This window comes from Phoxinus phoxinus, assembly GCF_949152265.1.
Source record: "Phoxinus phoxinus genome assembly, chromosome: 8".
NCBI lineage: Eukaryota > Metazoa > Chordata > Actinopteri > Cypriniformes > Leuciscidae > Phoxinus > Phoxinus phoxinus.
In genome coordinates, this window is record NC_136883.1 from 7,382,618 (window position 1) to 7,406,861 (window position 24,244).

General features: G+C 37.5%; 1 protein-coding gene across 3 annotated transcripts in view; it reads left to right on the forward strand.

The window, feature by feature from the left end:
• Positions 1 to 24,244, forward strand: part of cntn5 (contactin 5) — a 314,849-nt gene that overhangs the window by 281,045 nt on the left and 9,560 nt on the right. For all 3 annotated transcript variants that reach the window (XM_079621551.1, XM_079621552.1, XM_079621553.1), the window contains 5 exons: positions 1,728 to 1,886; positions 8,457 to 8,606; positions 11,937 to 12,007; positions 20,834 to 21,068; positions 22,690 to 22,799. In XM_079621551.1, the coding sequence (XP_079477677.1) occupies positions 1,728 to 1,886; positions 8,457 to 8,606; positions 11,937 to 12,007; positions 20,834 to 21,068; positions 22,690 to 22,799 (725 nt within the window). The remainder of the gene's footprint in view (positions 1 to 1,727; positions 1,887 to 8,456; positions 8,607 to 11,936; positions 12,008 to 20,833; positions 21,069 to 22,689; positions 22,800 to 24,244) is intronic.

Consider the following 24,244-nt stretch of genomic DNA (forward strand, 5'->3'; position numbering starts at 1 on the left):
CGTAAACAAACAGTCATTAGCCTGTCCATGCTTTAAACACTGTTTGCCTACAAAGAAACGTGTTGTCTGCCCTACCGGACCTTCAGCCACGTGTGTGTTCATGATGTTGGCCACTTCGCTTCCACATGTGCGCGGCTTGCTCTCAGACAAGAAAACCCTTATGCGGTCTACATCCAGACTTGAAACAGAAACCCATAATACTCCTGCCATGGTGTCTCACCGTGCATATTAATATCCTCGAATGCAAAGGCACCTTTCAGTCCATCCTTTTAACACATCCCCTTTCAAACCGCACAGAACATTGACTTTCATTGGCCGAAGCAGCTGTCAGCCTCTCTGTTACAACTCTTTCCTCTTGAGCCAGTTGCGGTTTCTGCTCACACAGATTACATTTACTGAGGAGGCTGCAGGAGCACGTATAAAAACGGAAATAGAAACATTTCACTATTCAACCATGCCTAAGAGGACTGGTGCACTGCCATAATAGACACAAAGAGGAACGAGAGCAGGTTCTGGAACGAGAGCAGGAACGAGATCTGTCATACAAAATCCTTCTATGGTCTTTGCAAGTTCACTTGTTTGTTTGATTAGAGATTGAGTGAAGTTTGAATTCCACATACACGTGTATGGAGTTTCTCGAAATTTGTGAATGCTAATTACACCGAGACTAACGTTTAGATTTAGGGTGTATTCACACTTGGTAGGTTTGGTTTGATTAAAATGAACTCTGATGCGATTGCTCTGTTAGTGCAGTTTATTTGAATAAATTGAACGCTGCCATCTGAAGCTTGTTGCGGACTAAACAAGCGGACAGAGACCCCTGTATAGGTGAGTCATAGATATCTACAATATCCATCACATGTCCAAACATAAGTCTTTAGTTTTGAATCCCTCTCGCAACAAAGAGCTGCCGGGAGGAGCAGCTAATTTGCATTTAAAGAGCCCACACACAAAACGACGCATTTTTGCTCACCCTTAAAAAAGGACAATTCTAACAGCATATGCTATAAAAAATTATCTGTGTGGTATTTTTAGCAAAACTTTCACATACACACTCTGGGGACAACAGAGACTTATTTTACATATTGTTAAAATGGGCAAATATACCACCCCTTTAAATGGTTGCGCCATTACGGATTCGCTATTTACATGACGGAATTTGCAAGCGGAAAAACTGAACACTTCTCTAGCGAGGAAACGGATCTGCTCGTGCGCAGTTAAAGCGTGAGAGCAGACCATCTACGGGACAAAAGTGTACGTGCGTTGTGGACCGCCTATAGGCGGACATTACCAACGTGCTCTTTAAATAACAAAAAAAAAATGTGCCATTGAATTTAGACCAGGTTTCAGTTGGTCAGTCTATTTCAGTTGCCTCAAAATAGCAACGTTCCAACAATGCGCCTGAACACAACTCGTTTTCAGACCAGCACACCCATGGGCGCAAATGCATTTTCTATTTAAACAACGTGGTGCAGGACGTGAAAATAACCGCATCGGGCTGAAACTGGCAAAAAAAAAACATTGCCTGGTGCCGCATTGCGCCGATTGTATGATAGGGCCCTAAGTGTTCAGAAACTAGTACAATCCAGAGTTAGAAGGCTAGATACTATTGTTAAACACTAGAAGAACTAATCGTATAAGGGGGGAAAATGTGGGATAGTCTGTCAAACCTAACTTTTATTGTAGTGTGACTGACTCAGTAGGGTTTTTCTTTTTCTTTCTGTCAGGCCCTCCTGGACCTCCTGGAGTGGTGATTGTAGAGGAGATCACGGATACCACTGCGACATTGTCATGGAGCCACGGCGTTGACAACCACAGTCCAATCACCACCTACAATGTACAGGCACGTAGCCCGGTCTCTCTGGGCTGGCAAACAGTGAAAACCGGTAATCACTTCCATACATGTTAATGTCACAGTTTAAGCTGTGTGTTTAATTATGCAAATGACGTGATGCAATTCAAATCATAATCTAATGCTATTGTAATACACAAGTATATCTATATATTACAATTATGGATTACGATTGATCTAGCTCATTAGGTTGAATATAAATGTTTAAGTTTTAATGGTCAGTGACTCAAGTACTTCTATATTTCTTGTTCTATAAGATCTCTCTCCAAAGCGTTCAGCATGACTGCTAACAGCGTCTCTGAATGCAGACTCAAGCTCTGGGAGTTGACTTTTCCTCCCATCTGTTTGTAAGGATGTGTGGGAAGAGCCCAGTGGGGCTGTATTAAATGTCTGTTGTGCTTTTGTAAATGTCACTGGCTGAAATCTAATGGCAAATTAATTTGAAGGTCAGTAGTAGGTTACCTTTTGGAAACACTTTATAATAAGTATACAGTGATACTTATAAATCATCAATTTAAACTAAAAACTAATAGTTTATTAAAGTCTCTACATTGTTAATACATTTCAAAATGTACCTCAAAATGAGTAGCATATCACTGAGAAACGTCCTGCTCAAGTCCTTGCGACGGAGGTTCGGGTTGAATAACTAGTTCTTCCAATGTTCAGTCACTGGACTCGCGCTCGGATTGATGAGGTAAAATTAACGCCATTGTTACTGTCTTTACAGTGTGTACAATCACAGAGGACTGAGGAAGCCTCAGCTGAAGTTCAGTTATGGTAATGGGAGTTTAGCTTCTGACAAGCCAATCACAACAGACTAGGTCATCTCGCCAATCAGAGCAGAGTAGCGCGTGGAAAGGAGGAATTTAGACACTGATTCATCCGACGAGTTGTTTGAGAATCATTGAAAAATTTGGTAATGTGCAATGTATATTATGAGAAAAGTTTTTTTTTTTTACCTTTGATGCATGTAAACCTGTTGTAGGAGACCTCCAAAATAAAATTAGGAATTTTTAAAATAGCACAATAGGGGCACTTTAACAACGTAGAGACTACAATCCATGAAATATATGAATTCACTATAAACTAATAGCTATAGAGCTGGTAAGTCCCGCCCCCTCCGTAAAACCCCGCTGGACCTCAAAGTTGAAAAAGCGTCAATGCAAGTGAATGGGAGAACATAATTATTTTCTGGTCCCGTTTGAATTGTGCCATGAATGTGAACATATGTTGTCTGTGAATTTTTTATATAATCTTTCATGTTACAAGTTTGACAGTATATAGTATGATTCGTCGGCTAGCAGTTGTGGAAAAGACATAACGAGAAAGACTACATGTCGCCTATGTGACGTCACCCCATAAAGTTGACTTACCCGTGGTTTTCGCCAACCTCAACGATTTTGTCCTCTCCCTGAAAGAAGGCGGTGAAGTGCACCAAAGACACAGCCATGTCTAGCGGGATCCGTGAGCTAGAGCCGTGAGCTAGTGGTGTTGACGTTTCAAACGCGTCGACAGCAGCGAAGAGTTGTAGTCCACAAAGTGCTCTCACACAAAGTCTACCCGTATCAAACTTCTACCCGCTAAATTGTAGCATTCTTCACACGAAAGATTATATAAAAAATTCACAGACAACATATGTTCACATTCATGGCACAATTCAAACGGGACCAGAAAATAATTATTTTCTCCCATTCACTTGCATTGACGCTTTTTCAACTTTGAGGTCCAGCGGGGTTTTACGGAGGGGCGGGACTTACCAGCTCTATAAAGCATAACCTAACTTTCCCATCAGCTTGAATTGGTTCATATTTTATCCCAAAATCAAAAGAAAAAAAAAATTACACAACAAACATGAATAACAACATCGTTCTACAAAATATTTCAGAACATCTAGAGATATTCTTGACATGCTTTTTAAATTCACCCAATTATCCAGCTCTTTTTTTTTTTAAAGTAATTTGTCAGATAAATAAGACTCTCACTATATTTTCCCATCAATATCAGGAGTTAAATAGCTTTATTTTGGGTACCCTGACAATAATACCGCTTGCAATTATCTGCCATTATCCAAAGACAACAGCTTTTTGTGTCATCTGTTCAAACATTAGCAGTCAATTTAATTTTGGATAATAGCTAAGTTTTATGCACTTTTGTAGTCTTGATAATTGTTCTTTTCCGTTTGAACATTCCACACGGATGAGAGTAAGAGAGATAAGACACAAGTAGTGTGCACAGTGCTTTGTGTTGAACCTATTCAGATTAGAACAAAGAGGTAAAGATGAAAATGTTTACTTTGTAGTGTTTAAACACTGTTACCACTTAATGTTCTTTACTGTGCCTTCCTCTAGAAAAGGAGTAGCCCTAAAGGCGCGTTCATTCAAAATAATGTCATTCATTTCCAATAGAGATTTGAGGCAACATGAGCAGCAAAGACCGTTGTGGATTAAACAAACTAGAAGAGTTTGACTTTTGCAACTGCACGGATGCGGTGTAGAGTTCATACAGCCCTTCAGACTACTAAATCATGTACTTCACATTCAGTTCACATTTAAGTCTTCTTTTAATGTTTTTAGACTACTAAATTAAAATGTATTATGTTTAAATTTAAATGAAATCCAATAAGATTAACTTTAAAATGCATTGTTGACCCTCTTAAGTAAGAATTTAGTACAGCTTTATATGTAATTCATAATAACTTGTATTGTCTGCAGCTGTACTGCCGGATTTACTGACAAGCATTTGTGGTAAACTATTGTGTAATTTCTTTTTAACTTGTGTTTCATGTTTTAAATGTATATGCAATTAATACTAATTTGTAATGAATGCAATTTAGTACATTTAAATTATATTAACTTGATATGTAGTATCAAATAACACACTACAGTTAACATTATAATGAAGTACTTTTATATGTTAGATGTGCTTTGGTATGTTAGTCAATCGCAAAGTCCACTTTTTACTTAAGAGTGTTACGAAACAAAAATGAAAGTGTACTCTAAATGTGCTAGCTTTTACTGCATTAATATCTAAAAGTACTGTTTTTAAATATACTTTTAAGATTAGAATATACTACATGCATTGTTTAGTACGCAAAATTAGTAAGTAGACATTATGCAATGATAAACATTTCAACAGTATGCTAATGTTGTCACATGACCTCATCATAATGTATGTGTTTATCAACACGGATTATATGAAGGAAGGAAGGAAGGAAGGAAGGAAGGAAGGAAGGAAGGAAGGAAGGAAGGAAGGAAGGAAGGAAGGAAGGAAGGAAGGAAGGAAGGAAGGAAGGAAGGAAGGAAGGAAGGAAGGAAGGAAGGAAGGAAGGAAGGAAAGAAAGAAAGAAAGAAAGAAAGAAAGAAAGAAAGAAAGAAAGAAAGAAATAAAGAAAGAAAGAAAGAAAGAAAGAAAGAAAGAAAGAAAGAAAGAAAGAAAGTAAGAAAGTAAGTAAGTTACACTTTGGTCGAGCCAATGTTGCCGTTTTGCACCTGTCGGGATTCTCATACAAACAAAATTTTAAAAAGTGATCTTTTAAAAGCCCAGGAGCCAGTGGCAATACTTTTTTTTTGACATGCCCGTAAAGCACACAAAAACCAAAAATGAAAAACTCAAAGGAAAGGACAGGCATGTGTGGTCAAAGAGGGAGAGAAAAAATAAAATACTGAAGGAAGAAAGTATAGAGAGGATGAAGAAGAGAAACAGTGAGATAAGGCAGGGTAAGCCGGAGGGGGGAAAGAGAGAAATTTTGCGGAGAGAATCTGGGAGTTTATCATTTCGCTGCCTCACGCCTGGAGCGCGCGTGGCTCTGGTCCCACAGGTTATGTACAGCCGTTAACTGTAGACCGAAGCAAGCCCAGAGGTTTGGTCCTCAGCCAAGTGTGTGTCTGCACTGAAATGAGGTGTGTAGAATGAGGGGTGTCCTCTGGGCAAACACAATCTTGTGTCTGTTGTCTCTTATGTATTGACTAGAGCAAACCATGAGTGAAATCAAAATTACAAACTTACTTTACTAGAAGCAACGGAAACATTTCAAATACAATTAGCTGACCTTTAGAGTGCTTTTATTGATCCAGTTAAGTACATCTTTATATTTAATTTCATAATTGTATTGATTTAAATAAAAATGGTTACTGCCAAAAAGTACTGACCAGCATTTGTTAAACTGAAATGCACCGTGCCATTTGTAATTAAACTTGTATGTCATGTATTTAAATATATCTTCAATTACAAAAGTTGAAATTTAAAAATATATTAACTTTAAATGTAATATCCAATAATACACTTGTTAGTCAATGCATCAAAGTGTACTTATTTTAAGCATGACAAAATATGATTAAATAATGATTTATACTTTGAAGTAAAACGTTTGATTTGAACCACTACAAAGAGCACTTTAAGTGTACACTATTATATCTGGTCACTTTTTGAAGTACACTACAAGTGCAGAGTCAATATAATTAAGCACACTTCTTTTTTTACCGTTTCTTTTGGCATGACCATCAATCTTAAATTTGAGTTTTTAGAGGGACCGTTTATGCATCTCTGACAGGTTCTGCTGTTGAAATTGTTCTCTATATTAGAAGTATTCCTCTTTGTTGTAGAAGTGTAAAGATTTATGCTTCGGTGGATTAAACAAAGGAATCCAGTATTGATTTTTAGGTTGTTCAAAAATCGATCAATGATGTTACAAAACTAGATGTTGGCTCCATTCCACATCTTAGTGAGCGGCCTACATAAGCAGCATTTAAAGCGTCATAGCTGCTCTCCCGTTGCAAAGGCTGTTCCAAAACACAGGCAGCATAATTGTTTATTCTGTCTAAATCATGTGCATGGTGTGAGTTCTTAGAGAAGGCAATCCCAGAATGCATTGCGAGAGACACTGAAAACAGATGGATATAATGTTCCTAAAGGAGTGAAATATTCATTATAAATGTACTTTAAATAATTTTGTGTGTGTGTGTGAGTGCGTGTGTGTATGTGCGTGTGTGTGTGTGTGTGTGTGTGTGTGTGTGTGTGTGTGTGTGTGTGTGTGTGTGTGTGTGTGTTTATGCTTATTAGAGCATTGCAGTGATATTCTAGTAATGTGCTAATGTACACTGTTTCAAGTCAATCACTTGTAATGCTGCGTTCACACTAAACGCGATTAGAGCGTCTGGCGCGAGTGATTTCAATGTTAAGTCAATGTAAAGATGCGTTTATGCGCGTCTGGACGTCCTGCAGTGCGGTAGACGCGAATTCGCCTCATTTGCACATCCAGTTCTCACGAATGAGGCGAATTGAGCGTCTGGCCTACGTTATAACGAGTCATTAATGTATTTTAACTTATATGTTTCATATAATAGAACCGAAGCTATATATTGTGAATTTAAACATTTCTCGTTTACCAGCGGCAGACGTCAGGAGGACTAGCGGAAGTAAGGCTGTTCCAGGCGGGGTTCATGAGCGCCGAGCGCCCGGTGATCGCCTGGATCTCACAACTCTGAAAACGTCAGATCTAATATTTTTTAATAATAGGCGCTATATTTATACACAGATTTGAGCTTTAAACAACTACATTCTCGACTGAACAACTCCTAAAACTACATTTCGTTACACAATAACAGTAGTATTTAAAAATTTCGCGACCTTTCTTGCAAACAGACCACCGCCTAGCACTTGCCCTTCCCACAAGAAGCGGATTTCGCCTCGGACCTAGGACTAGGACTCAATTTCGCTTCAAACACTTGCTTTTTACATGCAAATACATTCAAAATGTTCAATTGTCAAACTAGACGCGAATTTGACGCTCTATTCGCGTTTGGTGTGAACGCAGCATAAGACTGCATTTTGGTTGCTGTCTTAGGGGGGGCGTTTACACAACACCATTTTCATCTATAAATGGAAAACGTTTTATGAGCTTGGGCCGTTCATTTACACGACAACGGTAGTTCAGGGGGCCTGAAAACTCAATTTTGAAAATGACACTGCTATTGTCTCTGTGTAAACTACAAAAACACGAATCATGCGCATGCGTATTACGCATTCAGTCTGTAAGTGATATCGCCAACTACTGGCCTGGCAGCATAATACAGCAGGTTTTTTTTCAGTCATTTTTGGGGATCCGTGTGAACAGGAATCATTTGACAACATTATTGTCTGTATTCAAAACTTTCCAAAAACGAAAACGAAAACAAAATTCTGTTTTTAGTACATCATTGTTGTGTAGATGTCAGGTGTGTTCGTAGAAAGTAGAAAACAAAGCAGTTTACTACGTTTTGGAACAGAGTTATTGCTCTGCATGGTCAACATGGTTAACATGGTACACCCCCTCCCCCCACACACACAAAAAATAATTCATTCCATGATACTTTTCTGTTAGTATTTTAGTTCATCTCCCTTGAAACCGCTGAGAAAACCCCAAAATCACTTAATCACTGCTTATTTGTAATGAAATTGTTGCATTGTCACATGTATTTCACACTTTGTGTGTGCATACTGTAGCTATCAGTCCACATTGCTTTGAAAAGCCTACAGTCTACAAGGATTTAGTCACAGTAGATGCGTGTGTTTTAAGCTGTATTGATTCCTCACGTGTATTGGTGCCTCTCCGCTTTGCTCTACTCAGATCCAGACCCAGTGACGGGAAGCATGGAGTCCGCCATGGCAGTGGAGCTCAACCCCTGGGTGGAGTACGAGTTTCGGGTGGTGGCCACGAACGGCATCGGCACAGGCGACCCGAGCGCCCCCTCCAGAGCGGTCCGCACTAAGGAAGCAGGTATTTGTCATTGGTTCACTCACCCGTGAATGTCACTAAGCTAAATGTCCTCCAACGGAACAGAAATCTAAATAAACAAACAGTTTTCTCTCAAGCCTCGTTTATCCTCCACTCGAGGGATCGTGTAGCTGCGTGTTGTGACACATTTTTACGACTGCCGTCAGCCGTCTGAATATACAGGGTGACCCTGGTTCTATTTTAATTGGAGGAGAAGTGGAAAATAAGCCGCTTACATGAATTTAAACAAGTTTTTGTGTTTGAGCTGAAGCAGAAAGTCACTTGTGCCCCCAGGCAAAGAGGCTGCAGAATCCTCTATTTACAGAGAACAAAACCCTCTCTTCAACACTCTTTGATTCAAAAGAGTCACATTCTGCAGGCCTGTTCGATTACGCAGCAACAAAATGTCCCAATATACGAACATGATGCTAATATTTTAGCATTGTTTAAAGCCAGTTGAATTATTGTAGTTGTCATCATATGCCACTGTTAATTTGTTTTTATCTTAAAGGAATAGTTCTGTCATTATTTACTCTCACTTATGCCATCCCAACCCCATATGCTGTTATTTATTTATTTTGGAACCTAAAACAAGAATTTCTGAAGAATCTTCATGTAGCACTTTGCCATACAATAACAGTTAATAGTTGTTACAGCCGTTCAGCTTCGAAAAAGACAAAACAACTCCAAAAAGCACTATATAAAAGTGGTCCATGCAAGAAATCATACAAGCACCCTTTTTTTTAGAACAATTATAAATAATTTAGATTATAGTTTGATAATCCCTTGTTTAGATTAAAAAAGACGTCTCAAAATGTTACACCTGGTTTTACATCAATGATGCTAATACACCATTGGTTCTCGTGTGTCATTTGTAAACGCGACACAGTAATTCAAATATGCAGGATGAGTGAGGTCTGAGAGCTATAGCACAGGGCAGGATTTTCCATGAATAGTGACCTAAATTTGGGTCTGACTAGGGTCTGTGCAATAATAGTAGCCCAATGGCCAGTCGAAAATAGCCCAATACGATTTTCTCTGTTGGGCAGCCAAATTCCCCACTAAATGCTTACGTCTGGGGGTGTGTTGGGGGTATTAGAGCACCACAATCGTATGTATAAGGGTGGAAATCAACCCGGAATTGTTTTTTACCCGTGGCAGCAACTGAAAAGTAGCCCAATTCCACAGGAAAAGCGTGGACATGGCAACACTGCGTCTGACCTAAACTTTTAAAGGGCCATGTAAAGATAATTCAAATTATCTTTCACTTTCCAAGTGAAATGTAAAGTGAGTCGTGCTAAAAGAGTGTATAGTTTTATCCAAAAACTGATGAACGTGAATCTGGTAACATTGGTTGTTGCTGGTTGTTGTATGAAATGAAATGTCTGGTGAGTGGCGCCGAAAGGTTAATGCTCGGTCATGGTTAAAAGTAACGTACCACTTTTACTAAACCCTACCCTGAACCTAAACGATAGTGTTAACAAAAGCAAAACTGAAATAAAAAGGCATTTGCTGAAGCATCTGATTTGACCTTGCTTCTACAAGTGTTTGAGCCTATGTATTGTGACTCACTTTTCACGGGACTGTCCTCCACATCATGCACTACTGTACCAGGTGAGCTAACAAGCTATTTTACTAAATCATAAAAGCCATATGGATTTGGTTATGAGGTGCAAAAATGTGAACATAAAAATGTGTCACAACATAGGCCTAATATTGTGCAAGGAACCACGTTAAACTATTAATATTGACTTTATTAATCAATAACCTGCCCCTGTAATAATAATTTGTGTGAAAAGGAATAAAAGTTGGTATTTTATTGCCACTACTGTAAATTTCAGATGGAAACTGCAGTGAATTGTATGTATAGTCTATGGGCCAGATTTACAAACAGCTTTCTCCAGCGCAAACCCTCTTTTGGTGTTAAAAAAACTACTGTCAGGATTTACTAAAGACACGCAGTGAAAAATTAGCGCTGAAAAGGCGTAGACAGAGTTATTTTTGCAGCTGACCTTATTGCAGATGCATTTGTAGGAGTTTCCCTTTCAGACAAAAATTTACGGGAGGAGAGTATTTAAATGAATCACGCCAGGTGATTTACTAAGGTTTGCGCTCGTCAATGTACTGGTGTTTGCGCCATTATTTACCGCCCAAAAAAATAACATCTTGCACCAGACGCTAACTGGCAGATTGCGTTGGTCATTATGGACAAGATCTGACTCTGTCTTGTGTTCTTTAATTTACACGTTGCATTTACTTTAATTCACTTTCCACTCCCATCAGCACTGTTTTGGAATAGCGCTCTCTTGCTAATTTGCCTTTTTTAGTAAATCTGCCCCTAGGTGTGTTTTTCCAATGTGCCTATGTTGTCTAATTTGTTGTCCTACAAAACAACGCCTTTAAAATTATGTACCGTATTTTCCGGACTATAAATTGCTCTGTAGTATAAGTCGCATCAGTCAAAAAATGCGTCATGAAGAGGAAAAAAACATATAATTCGCACTGGACTATAAGTCGCATTTATTTAGAAGTTTATTTCACAAAATCCAAGACCAAGAACAGACATTTAATCTGGAAAGGCAAATTATTCAACTACACAATAGCACACAGAACAACAGGCTGAATAGGTGTCCGGCATGTTAACGTAACTCTTTAACAGTTATCCAGCTACACAACAGCATAAAGAACATATACCTGGGAGGCTGAATTGGCTAAATTAACAAAAGCCAGCGAGTCCAACAAGTTACCGGTAAGCAAGTTCACGCAATCTCATTCCACAACACTGAATCCATTGCACTTCCTCTGTGTCGCTTCTGAACAACTCCGCTAACTAGAGCGCCCTCTCGCGGCTGTAGATGGTAATATTTTATCTTGGTTTATCTCAGTCAGTATGAATTAATTTTGATATAAAAGTCACACCTGACTATAAGTCGCAGGACCAGCCAAACTATGAAAAAATATATAGTCCGGAAAATACGGTATCCGAGAGTAAATGAGAAATACATAATCCTAAAACTAAATAAATATAACTATTCCTGCTCTGTTTTTTCCCCTCTTTATTAATCCGTTTGTTTGTTTATGTGAATCAATCTGTTATACAGTATGTGTTTTGTGAGTGCTACGCTGTTTATTGACTTAATGGTTGTGGTTTTGAGAGTTACCGGTACACTTATTGTGAATCTTCCTCATGTGTCAAAGTAGCCAAGCCTTAATTAATTATTAGCAGTCATTAAGAAGCAATGATTCACTCACATTTGTACACGTTTTAGATAATAGGAAGTAAAAACGAATAATATAATGCATTATTACATTGCAGTATTTCTGTATCTGCAGTTCCGTCAGTAGCCCCTGCCAACGTGAGAGGAGGGAACGGCCGCAGGCATGAGCTGGTCATATCCTGGGAGGTAGGTTTGCACTCAGCATGCACAATGGACTCCCTACTGTGAACTATTGCTATGCTAATGAATATGGCATAAAAGACTTGTAGTTCCTGGCCAAATAGATTCACGCAGCTAATTGACTTGAGCGTTGGTAATTATATCCGGCCATAATTGCCACCATTGCAATTGCCTGTTGAAGGATTGCTACACTTACAGTCCCCTATAAGAACAGATGAACAACTTGATTCTAAATGGAATTATATGCTTTGTGGCAATGCTTCTGGAGGAAAAAAGCATTGAGAATTGGTGCAGGTTTAGTCCAGATCTGCTAGACATGTTTAATTATTTGCAAGCTTTACTGTACTTTCATTCAATTTATTAACATTATATAAGCTGAACAGGAAAACTAAGTATTTGTAAATCCATATCCATTTTTGTGTGTTGGTTTGTAGATGGAGGGCATATCACACAGCCTGTTAATGTTGCCATATGTTTTTGGCCAATTGATGAATTTGTGCCAAAATACGACAAAGTTTCATTGCATAAACATTGCTGTCAGCAACAAAATATATGGGAAGTGTGTTCTCTTTTGATATTATTTGCATTAAAGCAACACTCCACTTTTTTTGGAAACTGGCTTTTCCAACAACTCCCCTAGAGTTAAACAGTAGAGTTTTACCGTTTTCAAATCCATTCAGCCAATCTCCGGGTTTGGCGGTAGCACTTTTAGCATAGCTTAGTATAGATCCTTGAATCTTATTAGACCATTAGCATCTTTCTAAAAAAAATGACCAAAGAGTTTCAATATTTTTCCTATTTAAAACTTGACTCTTCTGTAGTAACATCGTGTACTAAGACCGACAGAAAATGAAAAGTTGTGATTTTCTAGGCCAACATGACTAGGAACTATACTCTCATTCCTGCGTAATAATCAAGGAACTGTGCTCCCGTACCAGCAGGCGCAATAAAAGTGCTACCGCCAGATCCGGAGATCGGCTGAATGGATTTGAAAACGGTAAAACTCTACTGTTTAACTCTAGGGGAATTCTGTCATCACTCACTCTCAAGTTTTTTCCAAACCTGCATGATTTTCTTTCTTCTGTTGAACACAAAAGAAGATATTTTAAAGAATGTTGGTAATCAAACAGTTGACGGTAGCCATAGACACTTCCACAGTAGGAAAAAAATACTATGGAAATCAATGGCTACCGCCAACTGTCTGATTACCAACATTCTTTAAAAATATCTTCGTTTGTGTTCTACAGAAGAAAGAAATTCACCCGTTAAGCATTTTGTGTAAGCAGCTCTTGAAATACACCAACTGCTTTCCATTAAAGTCAACATCTTTTTATTCATGTCACTCAGCTTTGAGGCCATATAGCCTGTTTTGATTTTTTTTTATATTTTCATTATATATTATATTTTTATTCTTTAATGTAAATTTAAACTGTATTATGTTTCTATTTAATTGTAAATAACATGCAATTAGGTGCCTGAAAACATTAAATTCAGTTTGCAGTTATTTTAAAATATGTTTAAAAAAGGTAGGCTAAAGTGTACTAGTTTTTTTTTTCAAGGGATTCGCAAGTAAGCAAATAATGATATTGATGACTTATGAAGTTGTCCGTAACTTTTTCACTGATTATTCAGTCAGTCACTGATTATTTCACTAAAATTATTCACTGATAATCTTCCCAACTGCCAAACTTTTGGATACGCACTTCATTCATGTAGGTGCAAATTGAAAATGACACATCCATGCGCTTCCAGATTTGACGTCATTGACACCAAAACACCATCGGATCTTGCATGTGTCGTAACCTAACATGACACGGCAGTCATTTTCCAATATGAGGAATGGAGAATGATATTGAAAAGCTACAGCATATCCAATGGATTCAGAAGACATGGAATATAGCGCAAAAATCATATGAATATACTGTTATGATGTTTTTCGTCCTTTCGGAAGCTTTACAGTTGTTGTCGTTGCCATGTGGATTAATAATGTTAAGTTTAGTCACACACAAGATATTAAAATGATCATTAACCTTGAATATTCAAAACGATATTACCTTGAAACTGATGTTTTTGGAACATCTGTTTGTTGTCTGAGATTTTACAACATTCAGTCAGTTTTACATACCATGTAAAGAGGATACTAGCATGGAGTGTCACCTTTGGTTCTGTGCACTGCTGGGAGTATTTTGCGCATAAACATGGTTTCAAAATAAAAAAGGCTTCCAAATGAGGCCATTTAAAGGTGAGATTAACTGGGGAATTGTGGAACAGATGTACTCTGAAGTGACGGTTATTCTTGCTGTTATTAAATACCCAGTCCCCAACTGTCACCAGGCAAATAACTTTCATATTGGGAGAACTGTACCTTAGTGAGAAATTAAAGATGATAAGGCTCATTCCAAATGCAATGGAATATTTTTACAATGATGACTTCCCGAGTTTATAACCCCTTGAGAAAGTTATTACTGTAACTACAGAATAATTGTAGTTATAATTTTGCTTCGGCGATGACATGCGGTTCAATTATACTGTATGCCTCCACCAAGTTCACAACATGCAAAATATGTCTATACACAACATTGCTTAGAGCTCTAAACGCATTTTAAATCTAATGTTTGCTTTATAAGGGGACTATATTAAATGCACAGAAGAATTCTCGAGCATTAATTCTTAACTGCTTTATCATATTAAGCAGCATATTAACAGGTATCTTGACAGGGGCTTCAGGTGCTATTTTAAGGCACATAGTACATTATATTAAATTACATATCATTTAGCAGACGCTTTTAAACCAAAACGATTTGCAGCGCATTAATTGGACTGTCCCCCCGGAACCCAAGTGCCTTACTCAAGGACATAATGGTGACTGAGCAGCTTTATGAAATTAGTAATACTTCAGTTCTCAGGTCTGTCTCCCATACCTGGAATTTAACCTTTCCTAGCACAGGCCCTTTACATTAACCGTTGCTTATTCCCTCATTACTGGTTAAAACCCTATGCCCGTTGACAAGATGTTATTGCTTTTTAAAATGACCACACGTCCGACTCGCCAAGCACCAAATGCAAGTAAAAAATGTGCGTTGGAGAGTAAATGAGACTGTGTTACTCGCCAGTTCAGTTAAATTTTCAATGTACGTTTATCGGTCGAAAACATTGCACGGTTGTGAGAACACAATATGGCTTAGTGCAGTTAAGAAATCGCACCGGCTGCAATGTATTATTTTAAAAGCAGGCAACTCATGATCCTGTGTTTTCAGTGTCTCGGAGTGCCTTGGTTTGTTGTAAATGTTGCTGAGCTTTTCTGCATTTCCTTTTAAAAAAGGAAAAATCAGTTCTGCAACAAAATTAAGTGGAATGTGCATCTAAAAAGGCTGTGAGTTTGGGTCGGTTATATAACATGCATTTGAAACAGCAAAGAGCCAATCATCTTCCCAAAGTTGTAATGAGAATAATTTATAAATATATTGTCAATAAAAGGGAAGCCTTAAAAGGAACACTGCACCTTTTTTGGAAGTAGGCTCATTTTCCAACTCCCCTAGAGTTAAACAGTTGAGTTTTACCGTTTTCAAATCCATTCAGCCGATCTCCGGGTCACTTTTAGTATAGCTTAGCATAGATCATTGAATCTGATTAGACTGTTAGCATCTCTCAAAAAAAAAATGACCAAAGAGTTTCGATATTTTTCCTATTTAAAACTTGACTCTTCTGTAGTTACATCGTGTACTAAGAAAGACAGAAAACGAAAAGTTGTGATTTTCTAGGCCAATATGACTAGGAACTATACTCTCATTCCTGCGTAATAAGGAACTGTGCTGCCGTACCAGCAGGCGCAATGATATTACAAACTTAGTCCCGGTCACGTTGGAAGTTACCGAGCTGGGGAGTATTTTCAGGCGCTGCGTAATATCATTGTGCCTGCTGGTACGACAGCACAGTCAACCCATTCAACCTCTATTCAAAAATGTATTTTTTTATGATATTCGATTTCTCAATAAAATCTGAATCAGAATAACAAATCCTCCTCAATCTATAGAACGGACTTTATTTTTAACCGTTTATGATGACGTGTTCTTAATTAGGCTATGTATTCTCAATGAGCTTAAGTGGTTAAAGATTGCTAATAAAAGTTTTTTATATTAATTTGCAAGTACCGATACTTTACATTTTCACACTGAAGTTAGGTTAGAATGTAAATTGTTACAGATGTTTTTCTCAAATATGGGGAGAAAAGAAAAGGCTTGACTTTAATTATTCCTGCATGAATATTGAAGTCACCTACTGTATATGCAGAAACAGAAAATTCAAGAGTCAAGAGTTAGTTAATACTATTGTAAATCCCAGAAAACAGATTGTGTGTACATAGCCTCCTCATTGTATACAAAATCTGTGCCGTCCTCTCTGGCACTGTCCCATATAGCCGTATTAGCTCCACCCTGTTTATCTGCGTCCCGATTAACCACTTTAGAACCACTGAATTGGCTCTGCATCTCCAATCGATATTAGTGTATTTGAGAAGATGCTGTGCTGCTTTGGCATTCGTGGCACGTGAACCGGCTTCTGTGCTGCCTCTGCAATCATCTCTGGGTGGCTGTGGAAGACAGCGGCTGGGCCGAGCACTGCTTATTAAACAGGATGAATGACTAAACAGCTCGCCCCGTCTACTCATTAGTGTCTGCAGAGAGAGAAAAAGTATTATGGGCACCAGGAGCAATGGACTGGACCATTACAGTTGCCCTACTTCCTATTCGATGTCTGCCGCAGCACGCCAAGCGTGCCGATATCAGACCGCCAGCAGATTTCATTCTCACCATGGGTGCCACTCCTTCGCCCAACAGCCTTTTTAAATGCACGTTCCACTTCATTTTGTTGCAGAACTGATTTTTTCCTTTTTTAAAGCGGCCATTTATTGGTCGCCCCATGCAGAAAAGCTCAGCCAGCGCTAATAATGTTGGTTCAAGGGTTGTTAATTCAATTCCTAGAAACAGTAGAGTGAGTTAATTACACAGTCATAGCACTAAAAGCGTGTGCTTAAGTATTTAATTTGAAGGTACAGTCTTTTCTCTCCCATCATCCGTCTGCATCTTATTTTTGGTGCCGCCAAGGGACGTGCTAATTTCAGAAGCGGCTGGAAATCAGTCAAAATTTGGCATGACGGACAGATTCGCTGCCAAAAAGAGAGGAGAGTACAGGTGTTTGTCAATTATTAAAATTGCCCAAGATTTAATTCCGCCGGCTTACATTTTAATTAAATTTCTATCTCCCTTAATAGATTGCATTCCATTCTATTAAATGCCTAGCAGGTGTCGCAGACAGACTCTGATATCTCGTCCTCAGAAAAACATCAAGCAAGTGTCAAATCTGTTTTGAAAAAAAGCAGCGAGGAAATTATCAGCAGCTGGACAGGCAAAATCAACTCGTATGACCAGCAGACTGTACACAACCTTCCAGAACAAGAATCATTTGGGTGTTTTAGCATAACCGAATACTCAACGCAATGAGCAAAAGGTCAGCTAGAAAATAAAAGTAATATCAGGGAAAGTGCTTTCAGTCTTTATTGTAGCATGTTAGCAATACATGCTATAATATCTACATACAGTGTATGTAGTGTAAGTGCAATCTTGAATAATTCATTTTTATATGGAAGCTTGTTTCTGCCATGAAAAAGAAGAAGGTATTGCTACTCTCTGTCTCAATTCAGGCTTTTTTTTCACCCTCACAGTTGCTTGTTATATCCAACAATTTTGACTTTATTTCTAGCAATTCCAAGTTTGTAACTCTTTTCTTGCAATCCGAGTTTTTGACTACGAATTGCGAGACATAAAGTCACACTGTAAAAAAAAATGTGCTGCGATTATTTATCACAACTTAAAATCCAACATTGTTTCAACTTTAAAAAGTATGTGTTCATGCTTGACTTAAAATATTAAATTTAGTTAACTTTAGTTTAGTTAAGTTGGATATTTAAGTTATCTTAACAAATTTTAAGTTGTTATAACTAATCGCAGCCACATTTTTTACAGTGAATTGCAATATATAAACTCACAATGTAAATGGTTACAAATGTACCTAAAAATATACATTTCCAAGAGTAACTCCCTCCTACTTATTATTCTTCCAGAACAAGAATAGTTTAGAAAACAAAATGCTAAACTCCATTTCCAATATGTGTAATTCAAATTCAAAACTTTAGAGTAGTAGCGGAGGGGGATGATTTTTGGCCAAGAGCAACTTAAATTTCATGTAATGAAATTGACTTTAGAATGGTTGTGTGGACTACTTTTATTGTACATAAAAACATTGTTGAATAACGGCAAAAAGCTGGTTGTCGGTGGAGTTATATGTGAAATATATATATATATATATATACAGTATATACACTATACATTTGAAGAAAATTTTAAACAGTGAAGTGTTGAAGGACTTAAACCTGAGCAGAATGTACCATAAAATGTACCATTCAATATCACAGGTGGTTTCCGGATTTACATCCATTGCTCTGCATTAATTGATATTTGACTCGTTATTCGCAAAATGTCGTCACCCGCACAGTTTATTTACTCAAGGGCCTGAACCAAGCCCTTTGAAAAGACATTGATATGGTTCACAGAATAATGGCGAGCTCTCGCTGTGTGCCGGGTCTTGAATATGTTGGATTAGCGCATCTTTAATTGATGTGTTCAGGCTCATCATCAAGCGCTTGACATTCACAAGTGATCTGTTTCATTACAACTGAAAATCTCCAGGATTCATTTGGGACTCTCTGACATTTTGATGTAATTCTGTGCTATTTAGTGTTTCTTCTTTCTCAGAACCGACATAACAAAAGATGTAATATAACCGGAAAAATATGGAAATTGAAACTATTTATTGAATGCATATTTAAAGCTTCTGTGTGTTTTTGAAGCTGTTTGGTGAACAAATCGTTTTTTTTCAAAATATCGATCAGGTTGTAAAATTAGCCTGTGTTGTAAACCATCACATAAAAGGTGATTTGTTAGCCTCTTTCAAAGCGAACATATCCAATAATATATAATTAACTGAACTAGCTATGTATAATAATTAGCTTAAGCCTAATCTGGATTTTATGTTTTAAAAACAGTGTATGAAATTAATATGGACTTGTGGTGAACACAAATTTACAATCTAGGGGCAAGAAATGTACTGTACAGTATAGCTATGTATATATAGACTATTTAGTTCATTCATGAAACACAAGCAGAAGAAATTTATCTGGGACAAATTATATTTTATTGAAACCTGAGAAACCCTTCCATTGAAAGTTCACTCAAAACTATGACGGTTTAAAAAGTTCAAAAAGCTCAAACTTGATGTTTGAGAACCAATTAGGTTTGTTCTTTTGCGTCAAGCAAGTATGGTTTATCCGTTTACCATGCTTGATGAGCTCCATATATGTGCATTGATCAATGTTATGAATAAAAGCTTAAATTAAACGTGAGGTAAACAATTTCTGAAAAACGCTGTTGAAAGTAAATCGGGCCGAGCACCACAACAAACTAGTAGCCAATCAGCAGTAGGGGGTGTGTCCGCTCATGATAGGGGAGGAGAAAGAGTGAGCAAGAGGGAGATTTGAAGAAAGACTGTAGAAAGAGAGATGGCTGAGAGACATTACAAAAGAGAAATGGTCAGTGGAATATCACTGGGAAAAAAAGGGCTTTAGGACCTGGGTTAATATTAGAAAAGCTTTCCAGCGCAGGAGATATATAAGCGGGAAGGCCTGAAAACAGATGCTGAGGTTGTGTTGTTTCTGCTCCATACGCGAGTAACATTGGTTTTGAGTGTGTGCTGCTGATGACTAACAATGAACTCTTGCTTGTATATAATATTGTGTACGGTGTTCATTTTTTGTTCTTCCTTGTTCATTCATCCTCATCACTTATTTTTTCTCGAAGCTTTACTTTGCTTCTCTTCTGCTATGATAAAGAGACACCCACTCTTGCACTGCATGTTCATGTAGTTTGGGGGCGGAGCAATAAAGAGAGGGGTGTATTTGTTTGGGTTGATTTCAATTATCAACAATGATTCTCAGAAATCGCTTACTTCACCTTTAATTATGTTCATCGCATAAAGCGATTGCGTTTCTTCAGAAAACTTAAACTGCTCGATTCATATGGATTATTTCTCAGTATTACACTTTTTAGGTGCCAGTACACATTAAAATATTCTACATTTATGTTTCTAAGATGAATGAAAGTCTTATGATGAGAAAATTACTGATTTTTTTGCTTTTAAGATTGTAGATAGGCTCAATTTTTATTGTATGTTGACTTATTAAGATAATAGGCATTTAACATTTAGTTCCCTCGCTGCAGTTGGGTACATAACATGATTGAGTTTTAAACTTGAATTTTGCTTATTTTTGAATTTTATACTTGAATTTTGCTTATTTGAAACGACCTCCTGCAGAGCTACGAAAATGATGTAAAACTTACCAAAGATGTCAGCATCTAAGCTGACCTGGAAGAAGCCAATTTTTACACATTACACAGGAAGTAAATTGTGCTGGATAATTGGCCATACTACATCTTCAGGGCTGATAATTCCCAGCCAAAAGTCTTCATAAATGACCTGCTGCACAACCGTTTACCCTCCCCTCACTTCACCGAGCTCAGCTGGCTGTGTATTATTAGGATCCTCTTCCAATTTCCGATCCTATCTCAGAGAATTTTTTTACCAAAGCAAACTCTTTGAGCGATATTTTTTTTCAGAATGAGTGCAAACAATGTTATTTTTCAACATTATCACCCTGTAAAAAAAAAAAAAGAAGAATCATTTCAGGGCTCAAATTAATGTTTCTTTTTTTTCCGTCCTCAGCCTGTCTCAGAAGAATTCCAAAACGGAGAAGGTTTCGGCTACATCGTGGCGTTCCGGGCCAACGGCACACGTGGATGGAAAGAGAAAATGGTGACCTCGGCAGACTCCACCACTTATAAATACAGAGACGAGACCTTCCCCCCTCTCACCCCGTTTGAGGTGCGCGTGGGAGTGTATAACAACAAAGGAGACGGGCCCTTCAGCGGGGTGGTTACTGTGTTCTCTGCAGAAGGAGGTGAGGGTCAGATGTGTGTCTCTGATTGATGGGATTTATTGCTGTCTTATATAACTTCAATAACGTGCGGCTCAACAGTACAGACCGAGTTTCTTGAACTTTCAAGTACATCACACGACAGCTAATCCAGGGCTGTGGACGGATGTACAGTACGATATTGTGTCCAAATTTTGAGGTACAGGTACTACCGTATAGCAGTGAAGCAAAATCCTAAATACAGTACACGCAATAAGAGCAGAAATTATACCCTTGTGAAAAAGTACACTATTATACTTTTTTTAATAAGTATTAAAGAATACATTTTTAAAGAATATACTTAAGTGCAAACTGAATGTAATGTTTTTGGACACTTGCTTGCATGTTACTATTAAAATGGAATTGTATTATAGTTTAAATATATGTATTAAATGCGTGCTTTTCTGACCCACTCAAGTAGGACTTCAGTACATCTCTATATATCATTTCATAATTTTTTTAATTGTCTTTGAAATATTTAATATATTTGAAACTGCACATTTCTTAATGGAGTTGCAATTTAGTACATTTCAAATATATTAACTTTAAATGTAATATCAAATAACACATTACTGTTACAATTATAATCTAAGTAGGCTACTTGTGCTTTAGTTAGTCAACACATATAAATGAGTGCACTTCTTTAAAGCATGACAAAAGATTAAAGCAATGATTTAAAATGTAAATCAAAACCTTTCATTTTACATTTTTACAAAGAGCACTTTTACACAAGTTAAAAAACATATTCATTAAAGTGCCTTTTATTTAAGTAATATTATATAATCTGCAAGTATGTTTTAGGTAACTCTTTACAATAAGGTTCATTAGTTAACATTAGTAAACTACATTAGTTAAAGGGGTGGTATAATGCCCTTTTCACAATATTTAAAAGAAGTATTTGTGTATGTGAAGTTTTAGCTCAAAATACCCCACATATTTTTATATAGCATGTCAAAGTTGTCTCTTTTTGAGGGTGAGCAAAAACTCATTGTTTTTGTGTGTGTCCCTTTAAATGCAAATGAGCTGCTGATCAAAGATCGTAAAAAATAAGACTTGCATTCCTACGGGTTTTTTTTTTTTTTTTTTTTTTTTAAGCTGGTCAACCATTTCAACTGGAGTTGAACTTGAGAACCAGATGAGTCAAGATGAACGGGATCAACTGATTCATTAAAGAGATCCTTTTAATTTACTTAATCTCAGTTGTGGTTTTATGACAAAAAAGAAACAACATTTGAGAACTTTTTTGACCTTTAAAAATAACATTCACTGCCCACACAGAAATGATCAAGAGGACCAAACCGTTTCAGTGCGATCACACTGTCAGGCTGATTTTACGGTAACCATGCAAGCGCTGTTCCCTGTGACTGCTGCTAATATGATGGACTTTCTGTGTCTCTGTCACCTCTCAGTCTCACAGCAGGATTCTCCCTCACGATCACAGGGCTTCACAACTTACATCCGCATAAACTCTGTGCTCTGACTGTTGTTAACACCTAAGAGACACTGATGAAGTGTGACTTCGTCAAGCAGATAGCGTATAGAGTGATTAAATGTGTTTTATGTGTTATTTGCTGAGGAATCTGATGTGTACTGGTTTTAAATGCAGAACCCAGGGAGCCTCCTTCAGAAGTGCAGGCGTTCGCCATCTCATCCTCCGAAGTTAAAGTGACGTGGAAGCCGCCCATTCCGGGCCCTGGAAGACCCCAAGGCTACGAGGTTAGAGAGAGAGAGAGGAATGAATAAATTGTTTTGTGCCATAGTTTTGGTTTTCTATTTTAAAAGAAAATATTTTCATCATCATTGCTCCAGTCTTTAAAGGATTAGTTCACTTTTAAAGTGAAAATTCTGTCATCATATACTCACCCTTAAGTTGTTTCAAACCTGTATGAATTTCTTTCCTCTGCTGAACACAAAAGAAGATATTTAGAAGAATGTCAGTAACCAGACAGTTTTTGGTTCCCATTGACTTCCATAGTAGGAAAAAAATATACTATGGAAGTCAATGGGAACCAAAAACTGTCTGGTAACTGACATTCTTCTAAATATCTTCTTTTGTGTTCAGCAGAGGAAAGAAATTCATACAGGTTTGAAACAACTTAAGGGTGAGTATATGATGACAGAATTTTCATTTTAAAAGTGAACTAATCCTTTAATGTCACAAGGTCCTTCAGAAATCATTCTAATATGTGACCGGTCACGGAAAGTAGGGACACAAGTCGGTTCTGGAGCATTTTGAGTTATTCACAGATTCTGAAAGTGTAGTCTCCAAGCTTTCCAACGATGTGTAACACATGGTAATATGATAATATTTGGAGAAGTTGTGGCCATTTGAAGGTAGGCACTCAAAAAAATTCAAAGTGGAGAAATCTGCCTCTAAAGATTGCAGTTCTCACCTCTCTGCTGCTGGGAGTGACAATAGGGCTCATTTACATCTCATTTAGATAAGCCACACCCCCTGTAAAGCTCCCCCTGTAAAGCTGTAAAGCACATGTTGTTTTATTAACATTAAATGGATAGTTCTCCCCAAATGTTTAGTTAATTGTCATAATTTACTCTCTCAAGTTGTTTTAAACCTGAATATGTTTCTTTATTCTGTTGAAGTTATTTGGAAGAATGTGGGTAACCAAACAGTTGATGTACCCCAGTGACTTCTATATTTATTTCCTATTGTAGTCAATAGGGACCAGCAACTGTCTGGTTACCCACATTCTTCCAAATATCTTCTTTTGTGTTCAGCACAAGAAATACATAAATACAGGTTTAGAACAACATTAGAGTGAGTAAAGAATGACAAAATGTTTATTTTTGGGTGAACAATCCCTTTAAGGACAAGCAGCTGCATGTTTACTATTAGATGGCAAATGGCTGTGTAGGACAATCTAATTAAATACAGACCATGTTGTAAATGTGTGTGCCATGTGCTTTTACTGTCATTAAAGTATCATGCTGTTAGCTTAGCACTATGCTAACAGTAAAACTCAAAAGTCGAATCTCCGAAAAAAACGGTGTTTGTCTGGAAATCACGGGCAATGTAGTGTTCCAAAACATACACACGTGAGGTTCCATGATAGGAAACTGCATATCGTTGCTGTCAGGTGGAAATATTGTATGTCCAAAACCACTACTTTTCAGGAAATGTGGAAAAAACAACACCGTGTTGT